This window comes from Chenopodium album, chromosome 12, assembly GCF_948465745.1.
Source record: "Chenopodium album chromosome 12, dcCheAlbu1.1, whole genome shotgun sequence".
Taxonomy (NCBI): domain Eukaryota; kingdom Viridiplantae; phylum Streptophyta; class Magnoliopsida; order Caryophyllales; family Amaranthaceae; genus Chenopodium; species Chenopodium album.
In genome coordinates, this window is record NC_137845.1 from 14,586,422 (window position 1) to 14,611,220 (window position 24,799).

The following is a 24,799-nucleotide window of genomic DNA, read 5'->3' on the forward strand; positions in this document are numbered from 1 at the left end:
TCAAATACACGCTAATTAACTCTGACCAAAAGATAAATTTCAATTTTAATATTAGTAAAAAACTCCGCAATTTCTATCTTACTCCTGGAGTACCATGCACAAAGTACTTCAGTTTATAAAATCCATGTTATTTTGATGTGAACTTTTTATTTCAATTTATATATATGTTATTTTAAAATAAATGCATGCTATTTCAATTTCGCCCTTTTCTTTCTCCTAGCTAATCTAACTCAAAATCAAATACACTTTTTTCTCTCCTCTTTTCTTCTTCCAGTTTTCTGGGTTTCTCAGAAAGCAACCTCCCACACTCACTCTCTCTCTTTCTCTTCCTCTCAACTACTCCAACTCAAAATCACACACTTTCTCTCTGGCCTTTTATTCTTCCAATTTTCTAGGTTTCCTAGAAATCAATGGATTTGAAGCCATTTAAGGGTTCAAATGTGTTCATGTCCAGAAATTTAGTACCTCTTGAAGTCTTTAATTTGATTCTCTTCACGATGCCCTAAATTCAACGCTACTAATGTTATTTTGATGTGAGCTTCTTATTATTTCAATTTATATATATGTAATTTTTAAATAAGTACATGTTATTTTATGTAAAATAGCACGAGCTAAGGTCGAATTAAATAAGTAAATAACATATTGTTTTAGCAAAATAATACAAGACTTAAACAAAATAACATAAAGTTTAGGCAAAATAATTCAAGCATATTGGGCATGGAGTACCATGATCCATAGTACGTACTCCAGGAGTATATAATACTAACTCTTGTGTGCTTAAGTTTATGAGTTGCAAAAATTTCTTGGTTAAGATTTCCGGGGTTAATTGGCAAAATTTAAGATCTAAATCAGCCAAAAAAAAAAAAAAAAGACTAACAATGCCTAAATTTGTATATGCAAGGACATGTCGATGTTTTTGTGGTTTAGTTTTCAAGCCACAAAAATTGCTCGAATAAGATTTTAGGTAAAGATGGCTTTTTGGCTGGGCTAGGTTAGGTTGGGTTAGGCCATGGGCCAAGCTAGTGAGCTTTATGGATGCATTAGCCCGACCCACAACCTAGCCCACCACCATTTTTGAGATGGGTTCAAGTAAAGAAAAGTAAGGTTTAAGCACAGCCCTGGCCTATGGGCCTCGTGGGCTGGCTAGGCTAGTCCAAGGCTTGCCTCGCGGGCTTATTTTTAAAAGAGGGAAATGCATTATTAGCTAGCTAGTTCCGTCTTACCTACTATATATGTTAAAAAATACGTTCATATTAACTATCACCGATAATTTTACAACTACAAAACAAAATACAAACTAAAATTAAAAATGATATAGCAACAAAACATAGAGAAAGACCAGTGAAAAATAAAATTGGGTAAAAATGGGTACACGTAACACGGGTGACCAAAGAAAAAAAATGCGTGATTAAAAAAACAGCAGAATGTTTACAAAAGGGGAAAATATAAGCACAAAAGGTGTTTGGTCGTGCTTTATTAGGCTTTGAACCCATGGGCCATGCTTCACGCATGTGCTAACCTACGGGCCTAACATGGGCTCAAGTGGGCCTAAAACGGTTGGAGGGTCGGGTTGGATCCAAATCACAAAAAAGGTCAAGCCCAGCTCGAGTGGCCCATTTTTAGGGGTTACTTCAACCCTTCATGGTTAAATAAATTACGTTTAAAATTGGCAAAAATCAAATGAATTTTTTTTATTTTGCGTGCAAGGACAAGACTCGATTTATATGCTTCATTTTGGGTACTAGGCCATGAAATTTTTTTTATTTTGCGTGCAAGAACAAGACTCGATTTATATGCTTCATTTTGAGTTCTGAGGCATGGGGTTTATGGGTAAAAAGTAAGGTTGAAATTGGCAAAAAATGACCAAAAATTCCTAGGCTTGAGTTCTGGGAAAACTAGTTGGCAAAGGTTTTATGGGTCTTTGCACGCAAAATGAATCACTTTTGGTCATTGTTTACCATTTGACCTTAAATTTGTCTTTTAAGAACCAAAATAACCCCTAAAACTTTAACTTAGCCATTTTCGTCGCTCGAAAATAAAGCGCGTAATGACATTTCCTTGACATTTCCTTGCATGCAAAATAAGACATTTCCTTCGAATTTTGCCAATTCAATCTTATATTTGACGACTCATGAGGACTAAATATTACCTTAAACCTTAATAGAGCAATTTACACGGGTTGAAAACTAAAACACGTAAATTGAGATTTTCCTTGCTAGCAAATCGAGGCAATTTTAGTCTTCTTTTTTTTTTGGCTAATTTCGACTTAACTTTGGCCCTTAAATTCCAAAATAAACCTAAAACTATAATCGAGCAATATTTGCTGGTGAAAAATTACACGTGAACCGAGACATTTTTCAGTATTTAATAGGGTTAATGGCTAATGGTATTAACGGCTATTAATCATTAAAAGCATTTGGTGAATTTTTAAAATCTTGGGGCTATTTGTTATATTTTGAAAACAACGAGGGTATTTGGTGAATTTGTCAAAAATTCATGGGTATTTATTGGTGCAAAAACTGCTTATATCCAACAGTATTTAGAAAATTGATAATAGTTGCGAGCCGGTATAATTACCATCAAAGACCTAATTTCATAGTAGTCTAACAATATACTAGACTGAATTTCATAAGAATTTACTAGAAATTTTTTTTTTTTTTTTTTTTTTTTTTTTTTTTTTGAGAAAAAGAAAAAGGAATTCATTAATAAAAGATAGCCAAATGACACTTACAAACAATTCATAGGAAATCTAAAATTCCAACACAAGTACAAATCACCTTAGAACTAGTTATATTACAGATTTGATCAACAATCTTCTTAATAAAAAACTTCATTTGAAGCAATACAATCTGTGACTTAGCACTAATTCGGCATGAAATCCACAGATGAGTAGTTGTTTGGGTGAAAAAACTCATATGGCCTTCTAGATACTTTAAGAGACTGTGAAACCCTAAATATTCAAACTTTAGTAGACGAACAAACAAAGAAATTAAGCCTAATAAAATAAGCACCGTCATAAAGATGGGATCCATTTATTGAAAGCAAATAAAAAGTTTTGGGGGCTTACCACCGGTAAAAACACTGGTGGAAGCCCCACAAAAATTTACAATTGAGATCAGAAGAAAAGAGATAAAAGAGAAAGAGAGAAAAGAGAAGAGTGAAGAGTGAAGAAAACCTTCAAAAAAAAGTAGAAAAAAAATCTAGTAATGGATGCTAGAAAAACCTTCCTTCAAAAAAGTAGAAAAAAAATCTAGCAATAGAGGCTAGAAAAACCCTCCTAAGGGGAAACCCTAGAGGGAACCAAAAAACCCTCATAAGGAGAAAACTTTACTAGAATTAATTAGTTTCACCATAAGGAAACTCAATACATTCAAACAATGTAAGTTTATCAAATTATTAATGCAAAACATAGATAAATTTAAGATAAAGGTTTAAAGATAGACTATTGAAGATAATAAAGGTTAAACTTGTATATTAAGACGCGCGATATTTCATATATTGCCATTAATTGAAAATGGAAGAAGTATATTATTACAACTTCGAAATTATCTTTTCATTTATATGGTGAACATGTAATAATAGACATTAAATCATCACAATTACGAATATAACATTCAAGATAGGATTATATTATAAAGAAGATTAGAAAGCATATTTAATTTGTTGATAATTATTGGCTTAAATGTTGATAATTGTCGCGTTTTCATAAATAAATAATAATAAAGTATAGTAGTAGCTAAAAAAAATGATGACAACAACAATAATATTCAAGATTGGAAGGAGAAAAGAAGATTAAAAATCATAATTGTTGTAATGTGAATAAAGTATGAGAATATATTTTATTAATTCATTACAAAATAATTTATTAAGTTTCCCTAAAGTAACCCGCTAGTTTCCAACTTAAATACTTGCAAAAAAAGTTTCTTATGGGAGAATACCACAACTTATTCCATCATGCTTACCCCCAAAATTTACTTTAGTATTTAAACAATTGACCAAAAAGTTGAGCCCTTTTGCAGGCAAGCTTTTGTCAACAAGGTTGAGGTTAGCATTAAGTTTTACATCCAAGCTTAGATCAATATCAACCACATTAATGCCTTCACAAGGATTTTTTGGGCAACATGAGAAAGACATTGCATTCTTGGTGGTTGTAGTTCCTCTAATGTTCTTGAAGAAGACACCTTCTATCTTCACTTGAATTAACTGTGTTGCAAGCAAGAAAAAAAAAATTTCTTGTAAACTAACTGGACTATTTGCATAAATATATTTTTCCGAATTTAAGGACATATTTTATTAATTAACTTTTTAGGTTTGACATAAGAAACACATTTACCTTGTTTAGTATGGGGATGCTTTGTACTTGGTCAATGACAATAGGGTTTTGCACTCCTTCCATTATCAAATCTTCAACTTTAATGTTAGAAATAAGACTTGCTTTGAACTCTAGGCGAGGAATGATCCTTACACCAAATGCACTTCCCTTGAATGAGCAACCCTTAACTAGCACACCACTCACATCAAGTGAAGTCGTGTATGGTCGCGATCCAATGCTGGATTTAAAAATGAGTTAAAAGTTTTTCATATATTAGACGGTAATCCTCTCACAAAATTAATTAAAATAAGAGCTTTTGAAAAATCGAGGGGCTTTTTCCATAAAGAAATATTGATTACCTAATGCCTTGGCCTGCTACACAAGTGATTCTCGTGATAGAAATATCAGTAGATCCAGGAGCAACAGTGACACAATCATCACTAGTTTTGATGTAGCTGTTAGACACATTAACTTGACTAGATGCACTTATGTAGATACCATTTGAGTTAGTGTTAGATTCCACAGACTTTGCTTCAAATTTCACATTTTGAATGGTTATGCATTGACTCTCCACAATCAACACATGGTATGCAGCAGGGTTAACTGATCTGATTCCTTCAACGGCGATGTTTTTCGCCTTGTAAAACTTGATTGACTGTAGAAGGAAAATATGTAAGATTTGTACTAATCAAAAAGTTTTATTTTACCACCAAATAAAAACCTAAAAATTATTTTTCAGCACATGCCATCAAAATTACCATTAAATCAAGGAAAAAATGGCCGCAACAACACCAACTATGACAAAGGTGTGTGTAGCAGTACAACCTTTCGAGGGTGCACTCAACATCACAAACTATGCACTTGGGTGCACATAACAACATAAATGACATTGGCAAAATTTAGATTTCTTATGAAAGTAAATCTTAAATATTTTTAATGCTTTTTTGTTTAATTCCATTCTACTAAATTTTTCATCTCATGTAATTAAGTAACCATTAAATTGAATTATTTCAAAAAGTTTTCGCCATTATTTTCTATCATTTGTTTCTTCAATTACTTTTTTTTACATCTCATGTGATGATTGACTTAGGTTCTCGTCTATTATAATGAATTTTTTCCCTTTAAATTATTCTCTCTCAACCTCCACAATTTAAGTGTTGTACATCAAACAAGAAAATCAATTTGGCATATCCTAAAATCCAATTCTAAAATTATTTTTTGAATTAAGTATTTAAAATCATTTTGTGGGGTTTGGTATTAGAAAGTTACCTATGCATCCTAAAATCTTATAGCATAAAGGTATTCAAATGATTTTTTTAATTTATCAATTTAGTATTTAACTAAGTGGAAAGGGAAAGGAAACTAAGTCAATCATGTGAGATCAATATTAGAAAAAGTAATTGAAGAAGCGAACAAAGGAAAATAATAGCACAATTTTTTTTGAAGGAATCCGCTTAATAAAATGGTGGAGGTTAAGAAATGCTTAAATGAAAAAAATAAATAAAAGGTAAGGCTAATTTAGTTACGCATGATAGAAAATCATATAAATTTAAATAATGTTTAAACAATTATATAAAATAATAAAGATTCCACTTTTTTCCATGAAACCTTAGTTCATTAGTGTCATTTGTCCTAATATGTGCACCCAATCACATAGTTTGTGTTGTAGACCGCACCTTTAAAAGGTTGTGCTGCTACACGCACCTTTATCATAGTTGGTGTTGTTGCATCCAATTTTTCCTTAAATCAAATGGATTTTTTTTAAAAAAATTTGTGTCAAAAACATGCACTTTCTTTAAAGGTTTTGGGTCTTATTTGAGGTAAGAATTGACGAAATATTATCGCAAATGTCTCGTTTTGCATAGTAAAAGTGTATTTACTTAACTAACACGATTAATAAAAGTAAACTATTTAATTAGAAATCGCTCTTTGTTGTTAAAATAATCAAATGTAAGGTGATACTTACAGGCATGATACTAGAGAAATCGACATCCTTATAATTGGAATTTGAGAACTTCTTTGCTTGGTTACTAACATCAATGGTTCCTTGTCCAGTGAAAGTGGCGCGATCCACATCTTGGAAAACGATAAATTCTTTGTTTGGGAATTGGCTAATATCAGGATCAGCTATCACATTTCCTTGAAGCTCAATAGTCACATGATTTTTACATGGTCCGGCGAATATAACCTCTGCCACTACAAATGTTCCAGGAGGTACCACAACCTTTGATGGTCCATTACTACAATGACATGCCTTTTGCCATGCTTTCATCATTGCCTAAACATGCATACAAAGAAGTTCGTGAATACATTTGGTCGTACAATGTGTATTTTTCATGTGCATGTTTGTGTGTATTCACGTTTATTACAATTACATAAACAAATAATGTAAAAGCCATGAATTGTATTGGTAATGCATTATGAATAAAATTGCAAAATACTCAGTATTTGAAGATGAATATGCATATTATCTTTACTTGTAATAGAATATTTCTCAATTTTCAATACTTAATTTATGTGTTCAAAAACTTAAAACACATATTCAAAGGTATGTATAGTACGTATTCATGTGAAATTAAAAGATGTGATTTTTGGTAAATAATATTAATTACTACGGAGTATTTTGATATAAAGTAAAAATATTGATACATTTTTAATAACATCACAGCAAACTGAATCACTTGAAAACCAAAAACACCACCAAACATAACAAAATACAAGTATTTACTAAAACTAGTACTCTTGAAGTTTTAATTGAAAAGATTATTATTATTTTATTTTTATTTTTTACAAACATTTGAAAAGATTATTAATTGTGCATATATAGGTCATTCCTGCTAATAGGCGTTATTGTATTAAAACATTTAAGTATATACTTTGTAATACAACAAAACAACATTCATATTACAGATAACAAATCATCAATTGGCAATTCTTGATTAGGGAAAGTCGGAAATAGTTTAGGGTGTAGCCGGCCAGTTCACTAAGAGATTATGTAAAAGAATTAAGTCGCGATAATAAATGAGGGTGATTAATGAATAAACTCACTATTCCGTTCATAGATTCCCCATTGGCATAGATAGGTTTCCCATCTCCCTTTGCACCAAAGTTGGTGATTTCAAAAACTTCATTGTCGGTACTAGCGGCGGGAGTTGCAAGGCCACGATGACATTCAACCGCGATGAGGAAATAAGAAATGGCTAAAATGAGGATGATTGTGAAGTTGTATCCTCTAGAATTAGCCATTTGTTAGTGTGACCTTGCAACTTAAAAGGAAATTGGAAGCTTAAGAGATTTGAAATTGAACGTTGCTTATATATAAGAATAAGAACAAATTGGACGGATATAACAATTTATCAAAGTATAGGTCATTAATTGTCTATAAATAGGAATGTATTCTATATTTTAGCATAGTTACTTAAATTTTAAAAACTTATTTTTAGAGATTTTCTCTTGACCATTAGTAATGAGACTTTCAAGGGTTTTTATTGTTCCAGTAATATTGTTAACATAAATTAGACACAAATTCATTGTCCATGCATGACCTAACAAGAGGTGAAATAAACAACAATATAACACCCATTGTCCCATTCACGGTTTTCTCTTTTTAGCTTACAGCAAGTTAGTATTCTATCTTTTTAAGAAAAATTAATTAATAAAAATATTAAATATTCACAAATTTTTACATATGATTGGCCACACCGGCCCACACTGTGTGGCTAGTTTTATGGGTATTAAGTCGTTACCATATAAGGAATAAAGCAAAAGAGGGAAAGTGGGTCCCTATTATTACTTGTTAGGCCTTGTGAAAAGTGAAAATTGGGTCCAACAATAATAATAGTGAAAATTTTCGTCACCGTAAAAGGAATAATTAATAAAAAGAGGGAAGTTATAAAAAAAATAATACTAAAAAAAAAGTACAGAGGGAGTTGTATGATTTCCATTTATCAAACATTTATCTTTATTTTATTATATAGGTGAAGAGGGAGGAAGAGTAAAATATTTTTCCCAAATGATGAACTATCCAAAATACCCTTTATTTTTGTGCAAACGAGGGGCAAGCCTCATACAAAAAAAATACCCCTTCACTTTATGTATTAATAAATTTATCTAAAATAATTTAGGCAATTAAAATTTTATTTTTTGATTGGGACAAAATCGGAAAGAATTAACAATTGAGATATAATTAATTGGTTACCAAATCTTGAAAATTAGAAAAATTAAAGGTTTGATTATATATTCCTTATTCATTTCAGATATCTATCAAGTTTCCCCTTTGTTTATATGAAGTTCAATTATTAATCGAAATAGTATAAATCTTATAATACATAATACGTAAAAAAAATTTAAGACCATATGTCTTTAAGTTAAAATATTATGCACACATCGTGTGCACTGACGTTGTTAATTATTTAGGTCAACTCATAAGTAGTATAATGTTTAATATATGAACGAAAAATTTATTTTAATAATTCCAACTTTGCCCAATTAATTTTAAATATTTTTAGCTTTCGTTTATTCTGCAATAATCTCAACTTTCACCCGCTTTTCTTTTCTAAATCCCGATTATCTATAACCCGGAGAAAATGTTAAATTTTTTTATAAAATTATTTGTCACGTGTTGCATAATTAGTTCAAAAAAAATTTAAATTAAATTTATAAAAACCAAAAAATAAATAAAAAAGGAAAAAATAAAAAAAATAAAAAAAAAACCACCAGCCACTAAACGCTAGTGCCCACCAGAGTTGCTAATATTATATTATTTTATACTTTATTATTTGGACAATCATGTTTATTAATTAAAGGGAAATTATCAATGGTACACCCGAGCTTTTGACTTTTCTCAATGGTACCATTACTATATTTTTTATTATCAACGGTACACCCGAGGTTTCGACTTCTTAACTAGTGTGATTAGGCTGTTAATGAAACGTTAATAACATTCTAATTATACAGATTTAGGTCATTAAATGCATAAAATGTCTAAAATACCCCCTTTTTTTTTAATATATCCCACCAACTTTTCCCTCACAAATTCAAAATCTAAGCACTATTACCCACAAAAACAGGTAATTCTCCATCTTTTATATAAGCATCCGTCACAGTACATCTTCATTCTCAACACCTCCCTTATTTTTTATTTAATTTTTTGGTTTTGATTATATGGGGGGTTCTTCTGGTTTGGCTTTTCTTCTTTTGGCAGCAAGATTGGAAGGGGCATGTGGATTAGGAATTGTTGTTGTTATGTATTTGATTTTGATAGTTGTTGCATTAAAGTGAAGTAATCTGTGTTGGCATTTTATGATATGTAATGGAGTTTCGGTTAAAGTAGTGAAATAGAATAAATTTGGTTAAAGTATTGTTACATGTTGCTGCACTCCCAACAATGCCTTCTAACAGAGTGTTACCTACTGGCCGCTGCTATGAATGCAAGAAAATCTCCCAATCCTGTTCTTAGATAAGCAAATGAACCACCTGCAACAGGAATTTCTACTGCAAATTCTGTGTAGCTCGCTGAAAACATAAAGCATTGCGGAGAAACCTGAAACCAAATAATAAGACATGACAATAGCAGGTCCATCATCATCATGAGCTTCTTTTCCTGTTAGAACAAAAATTAATGATATAAATTTCATTTAATTTGAACATATTTCCACCTGTAATAAGGCAAAATTGAAAGAAAATTTCTTTGAAACCCAAACATTGTCATTTCCATACCAATATCAATCCAAGTACTAGGCTTACATAAAATTCTGACAGCAAACTAAACATAGTTTTAGCAACAAAAAAAAAAAAAAAAAAAAAAAAAAAAAAAAAAAAAAAGTTATAAAAGCTAACATAAATGTTGAAGGTGGTAATAGTATTTTAAATAACAAAAAAACTTGCTAGAAGTTCAAACATTTCAGAGCTATTCAAACTTGAGATTCTGACTAAGATAAGCTAACTGGCTGACTCTGCAATTGTGAGGCTGTTAGAATTGTCTGAGTAGCTTCCTTAGTTGACTTTGATGCATTGGATTGATCTCTTACCCTTGGATTCTGTATCACAACAGGCTCACTTGCCTTTAACTCCTTCCCAGTGTGCCCCCCTTTACATGTTCTTGAGTTGTGTCCAAAGCACCCACAGTTAGAACATTTCACGGTCTTTGATCTTTTTCCTGGTTGTTCCTCACCTTCTTCTCTTCTTCTGTTCCTACTAGGTCTTCCAATCCCCCTCTTCATCTTTGGTGGCTCTATAATTCTCCCATCTTCACTTTCTGGCCACTGGTCTTGATCAGGAACAGGGTTTATTCCAACACTGTAAGCTTGCTTGTATGTTTTAACTGAGTACCATGAACTTACGTACTCATGTGGATCTAACTTTCCATCCACTAGTGCTCTAATTGCATGCCGACATGGAATTCCTGATAGTTGCCAAGCCCCACATGAACATATTCTCTGGTTAAGACTTAGGGGGAATTGAGACTTTCCCTCATGTATTTCATATTCCCCGGGCTTTGACTTATAAGCCTTGCAAGTTGAGCTAGCTTTGCCAATTGCCTTCACTAATTTTGCAATCTTCGGGCATATGTCATCATTTTTCCAACTCATGGCATTTTCATGTCTTGTTGCAAGCCTAACCATGCATACTCTTCTGATCCCTACATTGGAAAATAAGAAATTGGTTTAGTTAAGATCAAAATAATTGGTAACTACAAGAATAGGGAAGTATTTTGACATACCTTCAAGTAGAGTTAACACAAGTCTGCACCTGTCTATCCCAAGTGTTGAGTTGAAGCTTTCAACAAAATTTGAAGTATTTGAGTCATTGCACACATTGGGATCAAACTTGTGCTTGCTCCACTTTGATTGCTGACCCAAGTCTGCAAACCATTTCATCACATCATCCCCTCTTTCCTTTTGAAGCCTTTCCATGGCCTTCCTAAAGGTGAAAAATGAAGTGGCATTGCAAGCCCTCCAGAATAATATGTACATAAGTGGACCAGGGAAAGCCTTTTTGTAAATCCTACTCAAATGCCTACAGCAGTATCTCCTGTCTGCTTCAGGCCACACTTGAGTCAAAGCCAAGTCCACTCCCTAAGACAAAAAATAAATAAATAAATAAAAAAAAAGTGATCAAAACACTTGTGTGATAACAATGAATAAAATGAAATTAAATGTTAGGCTAAATTTTTACCTTCTGCCTATCTGAAATTATTGTCCAATCCTCCCTTGAAGACTCTTTGACAATGTTTAGCAAATGCCAGAAGAAAAATGACCAGGTCTCTTTATCTTCTTGGCCCACTATGGCATAAGCTATTGGAAATATCTCATTATTTCCATCTAATCCAACAGCTGTCAGAAGGATACCTCCATAGTTTCCTTTCAAATGTGTTCCATCAACACCAATCAAAGGTCTGCAACCCCTAAGAAAGCCCTTCCATTGTCCAGTGAATGAGATGAATATGCTACTGAATAACAGCCTCCTATCTATGCATTCTGTCTGAGTCCAGGCAACAAATGCTTTTGACTCTGGGTTAGTATATTTCACAACTACAGCATACATTGGCAGCTTAGCATAGGACTCATCATGTCCCCCAAACAACATATTAATGACATAATTCTTCAACCTGTATAGAGTAGCCTGCTTCATATAAACACCAAATCTCAGAAACAACAATTCATTTAAAGCCTTTCCTGGAATGTTAGGATTAGCTCTAATGTCCTCCATCACTTTATTAGCTGCCCATTTCACATTACATATAGGGTTATATGTCTCTAACCCCCTGCAAGTATGAACATTGGGCCATATCTTCTTAATAGCCCAGGTTCTACCATCAGGCAACTTGCTAGCATGCAACCGCCAACCACAAGCCTCAGAGTAGCAAATAATAGTGTATCTTTTGTTGTCCGCAGCCTCAACATTAATAGCAAACCCCTCCTGAACAGCATAATCCTTAATAGTGTCCTTCAAATGTATCTTGTCAGTGAATATCATCCAAGGCCTTAACTCTATTTTGCCGAAATCCCTTTCTTCATACAGCTCTCCATTTTTATACAAATGCTGGAAATAATCATCATCATTATCATCATCTATGAAACCATACCATTGAGAAGGTTTCCAGTTATCCTTCACCTTAGGAACTTTCTTTACTCCCTCCAATTCATCTGCAGGAATTGGACCTGTAGGTATTACCTCACCATCAGAATCTGAACCCTCATTTACCCCTGATGCAACATAGTCATCACCACTCTCATCATCATCATCATCCTCCCCACCAGAATTAAAACGCACCTTCCTCCTAACACTGACATTAGTAGGCTGAACCTCACTCAATGTATTAACAGGTTGCTTCTTAATACCCTTCCTGAAGGCAGTGCTTCTAGGAAGTCTTCTATTAAATATAGAGGATGAAGTTGGTTTTTTAGCATTAGGGTCAATCTCAGTAGGTTGGGAAGCAAAATTGTTTTGCTGAATTGTTTCAATGGGGGAGAATCTAAGGCTTCTCCTAAAGGGTAAGGATTTAAATGTTGTGTTTGGTGAGATAGGAGAAGGGGGTAATTTCTCTCCGGCCCCTGCGTTACATGGTGCCTTCCCCTTACTTGATTGCCCCTTACTAGACTTCCCCTTTTTCCCTTTAGAGCTATATATCTTCTCTAAAGACTTTTCAAAGGCTTTCCTACCTTTAGTGTACTCCTTACTAGTTTGCTTAGCACTCTGATCCTCAAATTCTGCTTGTAGTTCTGACCAAGTATAATCGGTGTTAATGTAAGGATCATCTTCCTCTGTTGGTAGGTCATCAAGAGAAGTGGATTTAGGATTGCTATTCCTCCTAGGTGTTAGTTTATAAACTACAGATTCTGGTAGTGAAGGTGGTAGTTGATGTTGATTACCAGGTGATGATGGAGGTGGTGGTGGGGGAGGAAGATGAGGAGGAGGAGCTGGGTGACCACCTGCAACAGCTTGTTTGTTCCTGAACTCAATTACTAAGTCATTGATAAAATCTGGTTCCTTAGCAGTGCCAACCAAGATGCATATTATGGGGTCGTTAGGGAAAGTTCTAAACAACCTAATTAAGCCATCATCATCTCTAATAGGCCAATGTTTCTTTTTATAGGCATAATTAAAGGTTGGGTTCACAATATCTACTGGAGGATCCAAACTACGTAATCGATCTTCAAATTCAATACACAAATCCATTATGTTACAATATCAACATCTACTTCAATGTCAACATCATGACCCTTATACTGAAATCTCAACACTTTTTTATCATCACTCATTCTGCAAAATCACAAAAAAAAAAACCTATAATCTTTCAACATGCACCAAAATTCAAACAAAAGTAGCAACATGCAGTTAACTAAAACACCTAACACATCCACAATACCTCCGGCAGCAATCAAGCATTGTAATTCCAACAAAATACTCATCACTTATACCAAAATTCAACCAAATTGCATAATCCATACCACAATTCAACCAATTCGCATAATTATACCAAAATTAAACAAAAATCGCATGATCCTACCTAAAATTCAACCAAATCGCATAATTCATGCACATAATTACACTAAATATTGCAAGATAATCAAAATAGTTGAATATAATTTGCATAATCATGAAATTCACATAATTTCGCAAATATGTAAAACAATTACTCAACATATTCACTCGAAACATGAAAAACATACAACCTTTTTGCTTTTATTTAATAGTGGAAGTGATACATACCTGATGATCCACACTTATCCCCTTTTCTTTGCTTGTAATTGAAAGATTTCTTGCCAAAACACCCTAACTATCTTCTTCTTTAATTCAACGCAAGAGAGATGATTGAAACAAAGGTGAATGCAGAAGATGGGAAGTCCAATCAACATAAATACCAAAGGAAGGGATTAATTATGGCAGGAGGATATATGAGGTGTTTTTTAAAAAAAAGGGGTATTTTAGACATTTTATGCATTTAATGACCTAAATCTGTATAATTAGAATGTTATTAACATTTCATTAACAGCCTAATCACACTAGTTAAGAAGTCGGAACCTCGGTTGTACCGTTGATAATAAAAAATATAGTAATGGTACCATTGAGAAAAGTCAAAAGCTCGGGTGTACCATTGATAATTTCCCTTAATTAAAAAAGAAAATGAGTTTAGTTAGTTATTTTTTTGTAAGACTTTATTTTTCTTCTCTTAAAAGTCATACTAAATATATTGTGTGTCAAAATTTTGTGCAAAAATTTCCCACCAATTTTATTTTTGACTAAAACTAATAATACAACTAGGTAAGTCCCATTCGATGCATGATTTAAACAATAAATTAGTGTGCGGCCCCGGCGTTGCAGCGGGTTACCCTTTTGATTAATTTTTTTCTTTACGAAATTTTTTTATCATCCTATTTTATTTTAATTTTTTTAATTGGGAAAAATTGTTCGAAATAATCCCACTTTTGGGGCGCCCAATAAAAATAATCCCACATTTGAGTTTTTTTTTTAAATAATCTGATCTTTATAGTGAATCTGCTTAAAATGGTCTCAAATGACTTGTAACCGGTTGAGTAGGTAATTTTTTTTTATTAAATTTATTTACACGTGTCATAATGTGGTTGATAAAAAAAATAATTTTGCTTTTAATTTTTTTTAAAGAAATGATTATACTAATTAACTAATTAACTTATTTAAAAATAACTTTATTAAAAATAATTAATTAAAAATTTTAAACCACCAGCAGCAGCAGCCCCAGCCACCTTCCCGCTCCACCACCGGCCCGAATCAGCCGCTAGCCCGTCGCGCCCAGATTGCAGCTCCTCCGCGCACATCATCGCCCCTTCCCTACCCTATTCCGTCACCTCTAAACCACCACAATCCTTACCAAATTAAAATCAAGGCGTGGGAAAGGAAAGGGGGTCGAAATCGAGGCTGTGCGAAGGGAGGGAGGGTCGAAATCGAGGCGAAGGGAAGAGGACAGTGCTGGAAAAGGGACAGGGAAGGGAAGGGAAGGGAAGGGGTCGAAAACGTGGCTGGGGAAGGGGAAGGGAGGTCGGGATCGGGACGGGATTCGAACCAAATTGGTGGTTCAGGGGAGGAGAGTCGGCGGTTCAAGAGGGAGGGGGATGGCGATCAGTGCGGTCTCTGGCGCCACGGGGCAGGCAGGATGTTGTTCTGGTGGGAGTTGGTGGCCGTGGATTCAGGCGGCGGCGGGAGGGTGGCTTTGGCAGCCGTGGGTGGTTTTTGGATAATTAATTGTTTTTTTTTCTTTTTAAAAATTTTACTTTTTTAAAAATTTTATTTTATTTTATTTTTATTTTTTCGGTCAATCGTAGGCCGCCATGTGTCAGGCAACTTGTTATAACATTACATGACTAGTTGGGACCATTTTGAGTGGATTAGATATAAATGTCGATTATTTAAAAATAACCCAAATGTGGGACTATTTTTAGCGGACGCTCCAAAGGTGGGATTATTACAAGCAATTTTTCATTATAATAATGGTGTATTATGATCTATGAATTGATAAAGCATAAGTTGTTTGAGTATGTTGTGCACAAATGTTAAACATCATGTTACTAATGAACATTGTTAAAATAAAATGCTATTGATTGACAAAAAGTATAGGAAGACCAAAAAAAAAATGCATAGGAAGACAATTTTTTACTCTCCATTATGTGGGAAATGTTGATTATATTCCTCTTAATTTTATTTTTTTTCCCAAGTTGCAGATCTAGTTTCTCCTTTATATTTTGCACCTCATTTATAGTTGTATTTATTTATAAAAATGACATGATTTATTATTGATTAAGATGGTAAGGAGCTTGATCTTAATTTCCTAAGGTTTAGTGTTCAAAACCCGCTTTTTTTTATATTAATCTATCAATAATGGTAGGAATGCTTTATTAAGTAGTGATGATGTGGCACAATAATTGGTGAGTGATAGATGAAATGGCACAATACTTGTTAAAGAGGGAATGACGTGGCACATATAAACGATTTTAGGAACGCTTTTTAATATATAAGTATAGATATAGATTTATTTTGCTAATCTTTATATAATACTTATTTAAGAAAAACATAATAAATGGCCTTCTTATTAGATAAATTGAGTTATAACAAAAGATATGATGTTAAATACGGAATATATAATCTTATATTATAATAATATATATTTCATAATTTAAATAAAATTTAAAACATATTTCTAACATGTTAGCATTAATTTACTGGTTTATCTTTCATTAATTTTTTTTTTTTTTTTTGAAGAACTAATAGAGTAAGAGGAGATAAAAAGTTTCGAAAAAAAGAAGTAGTTCAGCCACCATTTTTTTAAAAAAAAAAAAAAAAATCCATGGAATATTGTATAGTTAGTCAATTCAATTTAATCATAAAATATTGTGTAAAAAAAAATGATAATCATAAATATCTTAGGAAATTTACAATTAATCTACTAATTCCAAACCTGTATTTATCTTGAATAAAAATGATGTTACCAAAAGTTTCGGATGGAAATTTTTTCATGAGAAGCTGACACTGGACAATGATGATGTCAGCGGTTATTACCTTAGTTATATTTATAAATAGATACTTATCCTTACTTATCAATAAAAATATATAATTTGGTCGGAATACAATTTTTGTCTAAATAAAAAAACACTCTACAACTCAATTATATTCTATAAATTAAAAAAAGAGTTGATTACTAATTATCACAAAGTAAAATAAAATCAAGTAAATTTACGTAAATAAAATAGAGACGAAGTGTATATGAATGGTACAAAAACTAATCTAAAATTTTAATTTTATTTATATAAAACCTCATAATGTCTATATTTCTTTAATTTTTCTATGAAGTTTGTTGTATTAATATCCTTATTAACGTCTTTGGTATGAGTATAAATTAATATTTAAGGTATTTATTTCAATTATATAATTTATATATTCTTGATAAGTTATTATTGAATATTTAAATTAACATTATAATTTGTTATAAAATCTTGTAAATATCGTACATGGCATAGAGTACTGTTAAGCTAGTAAAATTTTTATAGAATAATACAACCATGTTGCAAATTATAGTAAAGGGACTATATAATGGTTTCAATTTGTATTACTAATGATAAATGATTAAAAACAAAAACAAAAACAAAAACAAAATAAATAAATAAATAAATAATAAAAAAATTGAAGAAAAGGCAAGCCATCTAATGATCAATAGAAAAGTTGTCCAAAAAATCCACAAAAGTAAAATAGACACAGAATATACTACATGCGTTACATAATGTGCAATTTTTGAATTTTTTATATCTCATAAATAATATCCCAAAATTGCACATAATATGTAACGAATGTAGTATAAAATTCTAAAAGAAAGTAATAGGGAGAAAAATATGAGCCAAAAATGTATGTTAAAAAAATCGTGAATTGAGACTAGCCCGTACACCAATAATAAAATTTAAGGTTACTAATTAAAATCAAATTCATTAGCTTGTAGCCTTGCATACTAGACCAGAATTTTTCTAATGGAAGACCGTACAAGAGGAACATTATTATCCTATAAGAAAAACTTCTCATAAGTATACAATAACAGCAAAAACAGTATCAGAGCCTTATTCCCAATAGAATAGGGTGGGTTGGCTGCACGAATCAAAGATTTATAATAACAAACGTAAAAATAGGCCACTTTCATCAGTAAAAAAAAAAATGACATCATTCTCTTTTATATTTTCTCATTCTCTCACTATCTATCACTTTGTATTGGCCCTTAAAATTAAAAAGGAGTACAAGATAAAATTAGCCACAAACTCATCTTCAAATTCATTATTAGAATGAAATAATGAATTACTTGCAACCAATACCCCCATTCTTACCATTAAAGATAACTTTGGCATTCATACAAGTAGTTGCCAAATTACCAATTGCCCCAAGTGGCTTTTTAAGTTTATGTAACACATCTTTCCCTTCAAAAGAGAGGTTTACATCGGTTACCTCAATTCCTTCACAAGGTAATGCTGGACTACATGCAAAAGTCACCAACTCTGTTGTGGCTGAGGTTCCTCTTATGTTCTTGAAGTGCACATCACTAATTTTCACATGAGAGGCCTAAAATATATACAAATCATAGATTAATTATTAAGTTTTCAACTTTGTAAAATAAAGTCAACAAACATGTGCTTGTGCTTGTACAGAAAATTAGTGCGCAACTTATAAGAGAACTCCCTTAGGATATGCCCATTAAAAAATTATGAAATTTTTATATTTGAAAAGGATGTATGATTTTTTAACTTACGAGTCAGTGTATAAATTAGGTTAAATCTAGAAGTCATATCAAATCAGAAAAATTCAGTTCATCATATGAACTGAACATAGCCTTAATGTATACTATGTAACTGTTTGTTATCATTTTTTGTTTAAATTTTTTTTTTCTCTGAAACTAAGCTTAAAATAAAAATGTTTAAACCACAAAAAGTTCTTAGCCTTTTGTTATCAGATCTGATTTCAAAATTAACACGATTATTATGGGTTAGTTTTGTTCATGAGTCTATCTAAATTAAATCTTATGACGTGCCAAATCATAAAACCAAAAGCTAAGAACTAACAATGACATTGAATGAGCAGTGTAGTTGTGAGTATTTTCTAAATAAACGACATCACAAAATATTAGGTGAGTCCGTTTCAACATGATTCTACTATACTCACCCTAGAGGTATAAGTATAATATTTTGTATGAAATTTTCAAAACTTATGTGCAATGTTCAAAATCTTAAATTATATCTAAATTTCAAAAATTGAGGTGTTCAAAAATTTATATGAAATGTCTAATAACTTATATTTGTCTTACTGTGAGTCTAGACACACACAATACCTTATCAGAAGAAAAAATCATATGTAAATAAAAGCTTCCTTTACCTCAGAGCTTTTTTTCTTGCCATATTGTTGGTCAATGATAATTGGATTCTTTACATGATCCATAATCAAATCTTCATATGTGATTGCAGAAGCTTTATTTGCCTTATTTCCTGGCCAAGTCTTGATTCTTGCACCATTTGTTGTTCCACTTAGAGTGCAATTTTTAACTAGCACCCCTACTACTTCTAACTCGTCATTATACTTTCCAAGGCTTCCCACACTATTATAAATCAAACATGCATTTATACATAAGAATTTAAACATCAATATTTAATTAGCTTTTTATGAAAATTTTATTCATAATTTATAATGTTTTAATTAATGCTTAAAATGTATGAACTAGTTAATATTAAATCTTTGATACTATTTTCAACCTCAATGAATCTAATTTTCTCACTTAATCAATATTTACCTATAAAATACATTTAACTTTGAATTTGCAATTTGTTAAATTTAAATTAAAGGTGGCAAGATGGTAAGGAAGATTAAACATTTTTTTTTATATAAATTTCCCATACAAATTCACTTACCATATAACCACTTACTAAATAAATGGTAAGGATATCTTAAAGCCGATAGAGCGTTATTAACATATTTGTTCAATTAATCAATCAACTTAAATAACAAACAAAGTGCAATCGCACAATCGTAGATAGACTATTTTTAAAGATAATAATCTTCCCAAATGTCTAGGAGGAGAAGAAAACCATGGTCTAGGGTGAAAATTATAATCACTATTTCAATCGAAGTTTTAAATAATTTGTCACATTTTCTAAAATGGTAACAATCCAGCTTTAGTAAAAATGTATCGAATCCAAAAACAATGTAGCAATTAATTGTAATGGACATTTTTAAATTTGTAATATGTAATTCAAACACGAAGCTAATATTCTCATGCATGTATAAAAGAAAGGAAAAATTGTGAGGAAGGACCTTTTAAGAAGTCGACTTTGTGAATAAGGACATTTTAAGACAAAATCTGTGAGAAAGGACCTTATAAGTTGTGTGAGGTTGTGAAGAAGAATTATGGTTGGTTTTCCGGCTAGTTAACGCATGACTCCGACATTAACTATCATATTCCTAGCACATAAAACTTAAAAAGACCCTTTCGTTCTTTTTTCCCCCATATTTTCCTCTATTTCAAACAGTCCCGTGCTAGACACATGAGGGAAAACGAGTGGAAAAAAAAAAGTAACTGAAGGTCTTTTTTAAGTGTCGTATATGCTAGACACGTGAAAGTCAATGCTAGAATCAAATGTTGACTAGCCGGAAAACCAACCAATGTTCCTCTTCACAACCAACTTATAAAATCCTTTATCACAACTTTTGTCTTAAAAGGTTTTTCTTCACAAAATCGCTCTCTTAAAAGGTTTTGTTTCACAAATTTCTCTAAAAGAAATTGTGTGATTTACCTAATACCATGTCCGGGACCACATGTGACACCTGTGACCGTGATTTGTTTGGATCCATGGCCTATAGAAACACAGTCGTCACCGGTGCCAATTAGGCTATCGGAGATTGTAACAAGATCGGAGCTCCCAATATGAATTCCATCAGTGTTAGGGCTATTAAACGGAGCTGCTATTTTCACATTACGAATTGTCACATTGTGGCAGTTGCTAACAAACATATGGAAAAACATGGGATTTACAGATTGGACTCCTTCAATCACACTGTTGTTCACCCTGTGGAATTTGATGGACTACAAAACCCAAATGAATTTTCATCATGTTATGTTAAAAAAATTGAGAAAATGTGTGTTTATTGGGAACTTTCTATTGAAGATAATTGTGGTATAGTGAAAAGTATTGAATATGTAGAAAAGAAAAATAGGAAAAAAAAAAATCATATTTATTAAAGGTTTTTATTTGAACAATATTAAAAAAAATATCAGCATAATGTTAAAGTGCAACGAACAAAAAAATGAAGATGGTAAGAACATTCACCACAATGAACATTTTTCTACTTTCTCACTCTCTCTATCCACTTTCTCTCTCCTCCTACTCATGAGCATTTTGGTGATCATATTTTTATCCCACCAATGATCAAAAAAATTTCCTCACCATTCTTCTTTGACCCACCCAAAACACATTATTTTGGGGGTGGACAAAGTAAAAAAAAAGCTGCTGATTCATATTCTTGTGGGCCCATATGTTACTGTTCATACTTTTTTTTGTTCATAAGCTAATTTTCAAATGCTCACTGATGTAGTTCATTTTTTTTTTTGCTTTTTGCTCATTGTGGTAAATGCTCTTAGAATAAAATGTTATAGTTAAACAAATTAGGCTTTAGTTTTTAGAAAGACTACATATATATGAAAATTTACAAGCATTACCATAAACATATGACGTGAAAATTTCTATAAAAAAAACTTATTAATGTAAAAAATTCTATCACCATTTCCGTGATTTACTAAAACCTACCAAACAGATGGTTACCATTTACGACACCAGTACCGGTTAAGGTGACACCTTCGACATTCTCAAACATGATGACATGAGGCTCAGAGTAGAGACTAATATCAGTGTTAGCCAACACATTACCTTGAATCTCTACTGTAACCCTTGCTTTGCATGGTCCAGCAAATATAACTGGACCTGTCACAAAAATCCCTTTCGGAATTAGTACTCTTGTTGCCCCTGTGCCACCACATGCTGCCTTCCATGCCTGGATAAATGCCTGCATTTTACCTTTAATTTGTTATTACTTGTATTTATAAGCTAGGGTTTAGACAATTTTACTATCTACAACGATAACAAGGGTTACTGATATATCGACTTTTTATGATTTATAGTTACTGATAATTAAAAATATCATTAATCAAAATACAACATTGACAAGTGTGCCTATCAAACAAGAGTGTAAAAAAAGCAACAAAGGAAGCGTGGGTTTAGCTTTTATTGTAATTCCATGTTTAGTTAATTTTGGTTACTGAAATATCTTAATGGTATAGGATTTTTTTTTTATGTTGATTTAATTTCCATTAATGTAATGATTAAGAGTTTTATTGCAGAGTAGACATGATATGGGATTAGTGGAAATAATACATCCTCTGTCCCTAATTATTATAACGTGTAACAATTTGATTTTAATTTAACACTATTCACATATTTAAAAGTTTATTCATACTCTCTTCGTCCCCTGTTGATAGTCTCTTATGGGCATTTTTCATGGGAATTAATAAACACAAATAAGAATAGTAAAAGTAAATTGACATTGGATATGCAAAAAAGTAGAGAGAGGAAGTAATAAAAGTAAATGGGAAAACAAAATTGGAAAAATTGTCGGGAATATTATGACCTTCGCCCGGTCTTCAAAAAAAATAACACAATCTTTTAATTATTCCCCTATAAAACGACCTTTAACACTGATCTTCCATGAATAGGATAAATTACCGGTTACCTATTTCATAGGTTAGTGAAGGACACGTGTTACATTGTAATTGATTAAGATTTTTTATATTTATTTTTACAATTTATTTTTTTTTTAAAAATGATTTTAAATAAAAAAAAACCTTAATTAAAAAAAAAGAAAAAAGAAAAAAAAAAAAGAAAAAGCAAAAAATTCCCCCATGTTGCTCTGAAACATCGACCATTTGAGGCTCGTCGAGGAGTATGGTTGAGGTTTTCGGCGACGATATGGCTAGGGCAGGGATTTTAGGCGAAAATGGGGGTTTATTGGCGACAGTGGGAGTATTTGCGGGGGTTTTCGGCGCCGGTGAGGTTGTTGATTGCCGGGGCTGTTGAGGTTGTGTTTTTCGGTGAGGTTGTTGATTGCGACGGTGAGGTTGTTGCTTGCGGGGGAATTTCGGCGTCGGTTAGGTAGATGATTTGTGGGATGCAGCTCCGATTGTGGTGGTGGGCTGTTAAGTTTTTTTATTTGTTTAATTAAAAATAAAATCAGTTTAATTAATAAGAAGATTGTAAAAATATAAATTAAAAAAAAAAAACCAATCTACCAATAACTATGTGACACATGTCACTCTAAACTTATTAAACCGGTTACATCCTATTTTTGAAAGATGTATGTCAAAAGTCGTTTTATTGCGGAATAATCAAAAAGTTATTTTATTTTTGAAAGATCCGTGCAAAGGTCATAATATTGTTGACAATTTTTGCAACAAAATTTACATGGGAAAGTTAAATTTGCACAAATATTGTTGCAAATTGGAGGGAATTTTGGTAAAAAATTAATATTAATGGTTATTAAAAAAGGCAAATGAAGTGAACATTTTGGGACTAAAATTTGCCCATAAGGGACTATCATTTAGGGACGGAAGGAGTATGTAAAAAGCAATTAACATTCTACTCCGTATCAAGTTTATCTAAATGTAAATTTTCTAAATATATACTCCGTATATTTTTAATTGTATTAATAGATAGTAATTAAAAATAATTACGATCATGATTATATATTGGCAAACGTGCATTCAATCAAAACATGACAAGTAATTTGACATGTAGAGAATATATTTCAATAACAATTTCGTTTTGATGGTTGGATCCAATTCTATTTAGGGTAGCTTGATATTTTTTTTATTTTTATTATTATTATTTTTTTTAAATCTTTCAAATCAGAAGAGAGATACAAAGTAGATGATTAGTCATTTATGATAGTAATAAAAAAATAAAAATAAAACCTTGTAATAATATGAATATATGATATATGCATCATTTCATTATATGTGGCTATTGGATAGTCAAAATTTATACCCTAAATTCCAATTAAAATTTGCATCCAATAGGATAAAAACCATATACGACCCCATTTTGGCTATTCTTAAGAGGTAGTAATTTTTTGCATTTTTTTATTTTTTGACAATAATGAAAAAGAATTTATGTGCAAATGCTATCCAATGACAATGCTCATTAAAATTTAAGAAGAAAATTAAATGTTTGGGATGAGTTGCATTATCATGAATATTAGCAAATTCATAGTTCGTTGAAAAATTACTATAAATTCATATTCAATATTGTCATTTATTATCACCTGCCAAATAGACTAATAGAACTATTGTTCATAACAATTTTACGTAAAATACAACGCAATACCAAAAACATTGAAAACTATACCAAAGAATTGGCAGATTCTCCTTCATCATCGGTATCATCAGCAGCACCAGCTGTAGCACCATGTTTGGTGATATCAAAAACGGCTCCAGACGGTACCGGTGTAGCCAAAGGACCAATTCCAGGGCCACCCTTTAATTTAGGTTTGCCATCGACGTTGTATATCAATGAAGTTAGGCATAATAGAAGAAATAATATCGTCATGGGTGACCTTGCAATAGTTATTCCAAGGGTTTAAAACACTAATAAAAGACCAAAATGTTGAAAAACAAAAATTTTAGTTTAGAGAATATAGGAGGTTGCTAGATTTTGTTATAATGATCATATTTTCCACTAAGATTGGCACAAATATCGTAATCTATAGTTAGTGTTATCTATTCCTGCATTTAATTGTAACCATCATTAATTTAGCATTTTGGTATTGATTTTTCTCTTGGAGAAGGAAGGGAGCTAATCATGTTGTGGTCTATGTGCATTTTTGTGAGGGAAACCATGTTAAGATAAATTTAAACATTATGACATGCAAATTAAGTTATTT

At 31.8% G+C, this 24,799-nt stretch overlaps 2 protein-coding genes across 2 annotated transcripts; both read right to left on the reverse strand.

Moving 5' to 3' along the window:
• Positions 1–3,924: 3,924 nt before the first annotated feature.
• LOC145570939 (exopolygalacturonase-like) lies at positions 3,925–7,558 on the reverse strand. The gene is made up of 5 exons (XM_081630055.1): positions 7,361–7,558; positions 6,279–6,590; positions 4,672–4,967; positions 4,328–4,550; positions 3,925–4,203 (listed from the first exon to the last, which is right to left on the reverse strand). Exons 1-5 carry the CDS (start codon positions 7,556–7,558, stop codon positions 3,925–3,927), a joined length of 1,308 nt encoding a protein of 435 aa, XP_081486181.1.
• A 10,490-nt stretch (positions 7,559–18,048) lies between these two features.
• LOC145570940 (exopolygalacturonase-like) lies at positions 18,049–24,465 on the reverse strand. Its single transcript, XM_081630056.1, has 6 exons — positions 24,265–24,465; positions 21,616–21,871; positions 21,535–21,551; positions 20,605–20,894; positions 19,193–19,412; positions 18,049–18,385 (listed from the first exon to the last, which is right to left on the reverse strand). The coding sequence occupies exons 1-6, from the start codon at positions 24,463–24,465 to the stop codon at positions 18,125–18,127; spliced, it is 1,245 nt and encodes a 414-aa protein (XP_081486182.1). The 3' UTR covers positions 18,049–18,124.
• Between the last annotated feature and the right edge of the window lie 334 nt (positions 24,466–24,799).

Coding starts and splice junctions, on each gene's coding strand:
- LOC145570939 (XM_081630055.1), bottom strand. CDS start 7,558: ATGGCTAATTCTAGAGGATACAACTTCACAATCATCCTCATTTTAGCC. Junction 4,551..4,671: donor GTAGCAGGCCAAGGCATTAG/GTAATCAATATT, acceptor TTTTAAATCCAG/CATTGGATCGCGACCATACA. Junction 4,204..4,327: donor CCATACTAAACAAGGTAAAT/GTGTTTCTTATG, acceptor CTTGCAACACAG/TTAATTCAAGTGAAGATAGA.
- LOC145570940 (XM_081630056.1), bottom strand. CDS start 24,465: ATGACGATATTATTTCTTCTATTATGCCTAACTTCATTGATATACAAC. Junction 21,872..24,264: donor GAGAATCTGCCAATTCTTTG/GTATAGTTTTCA, acceptor GGTAAAATGCAG/GCATTTATCCAGGCATGGAA. Junction 19,413..20,604: donor GGTCCCGGACATGGTATTAG/GTAAATCACACA, acceptor GATTTATAATAG/TGTGGGAAGCCTTGGAAAGT.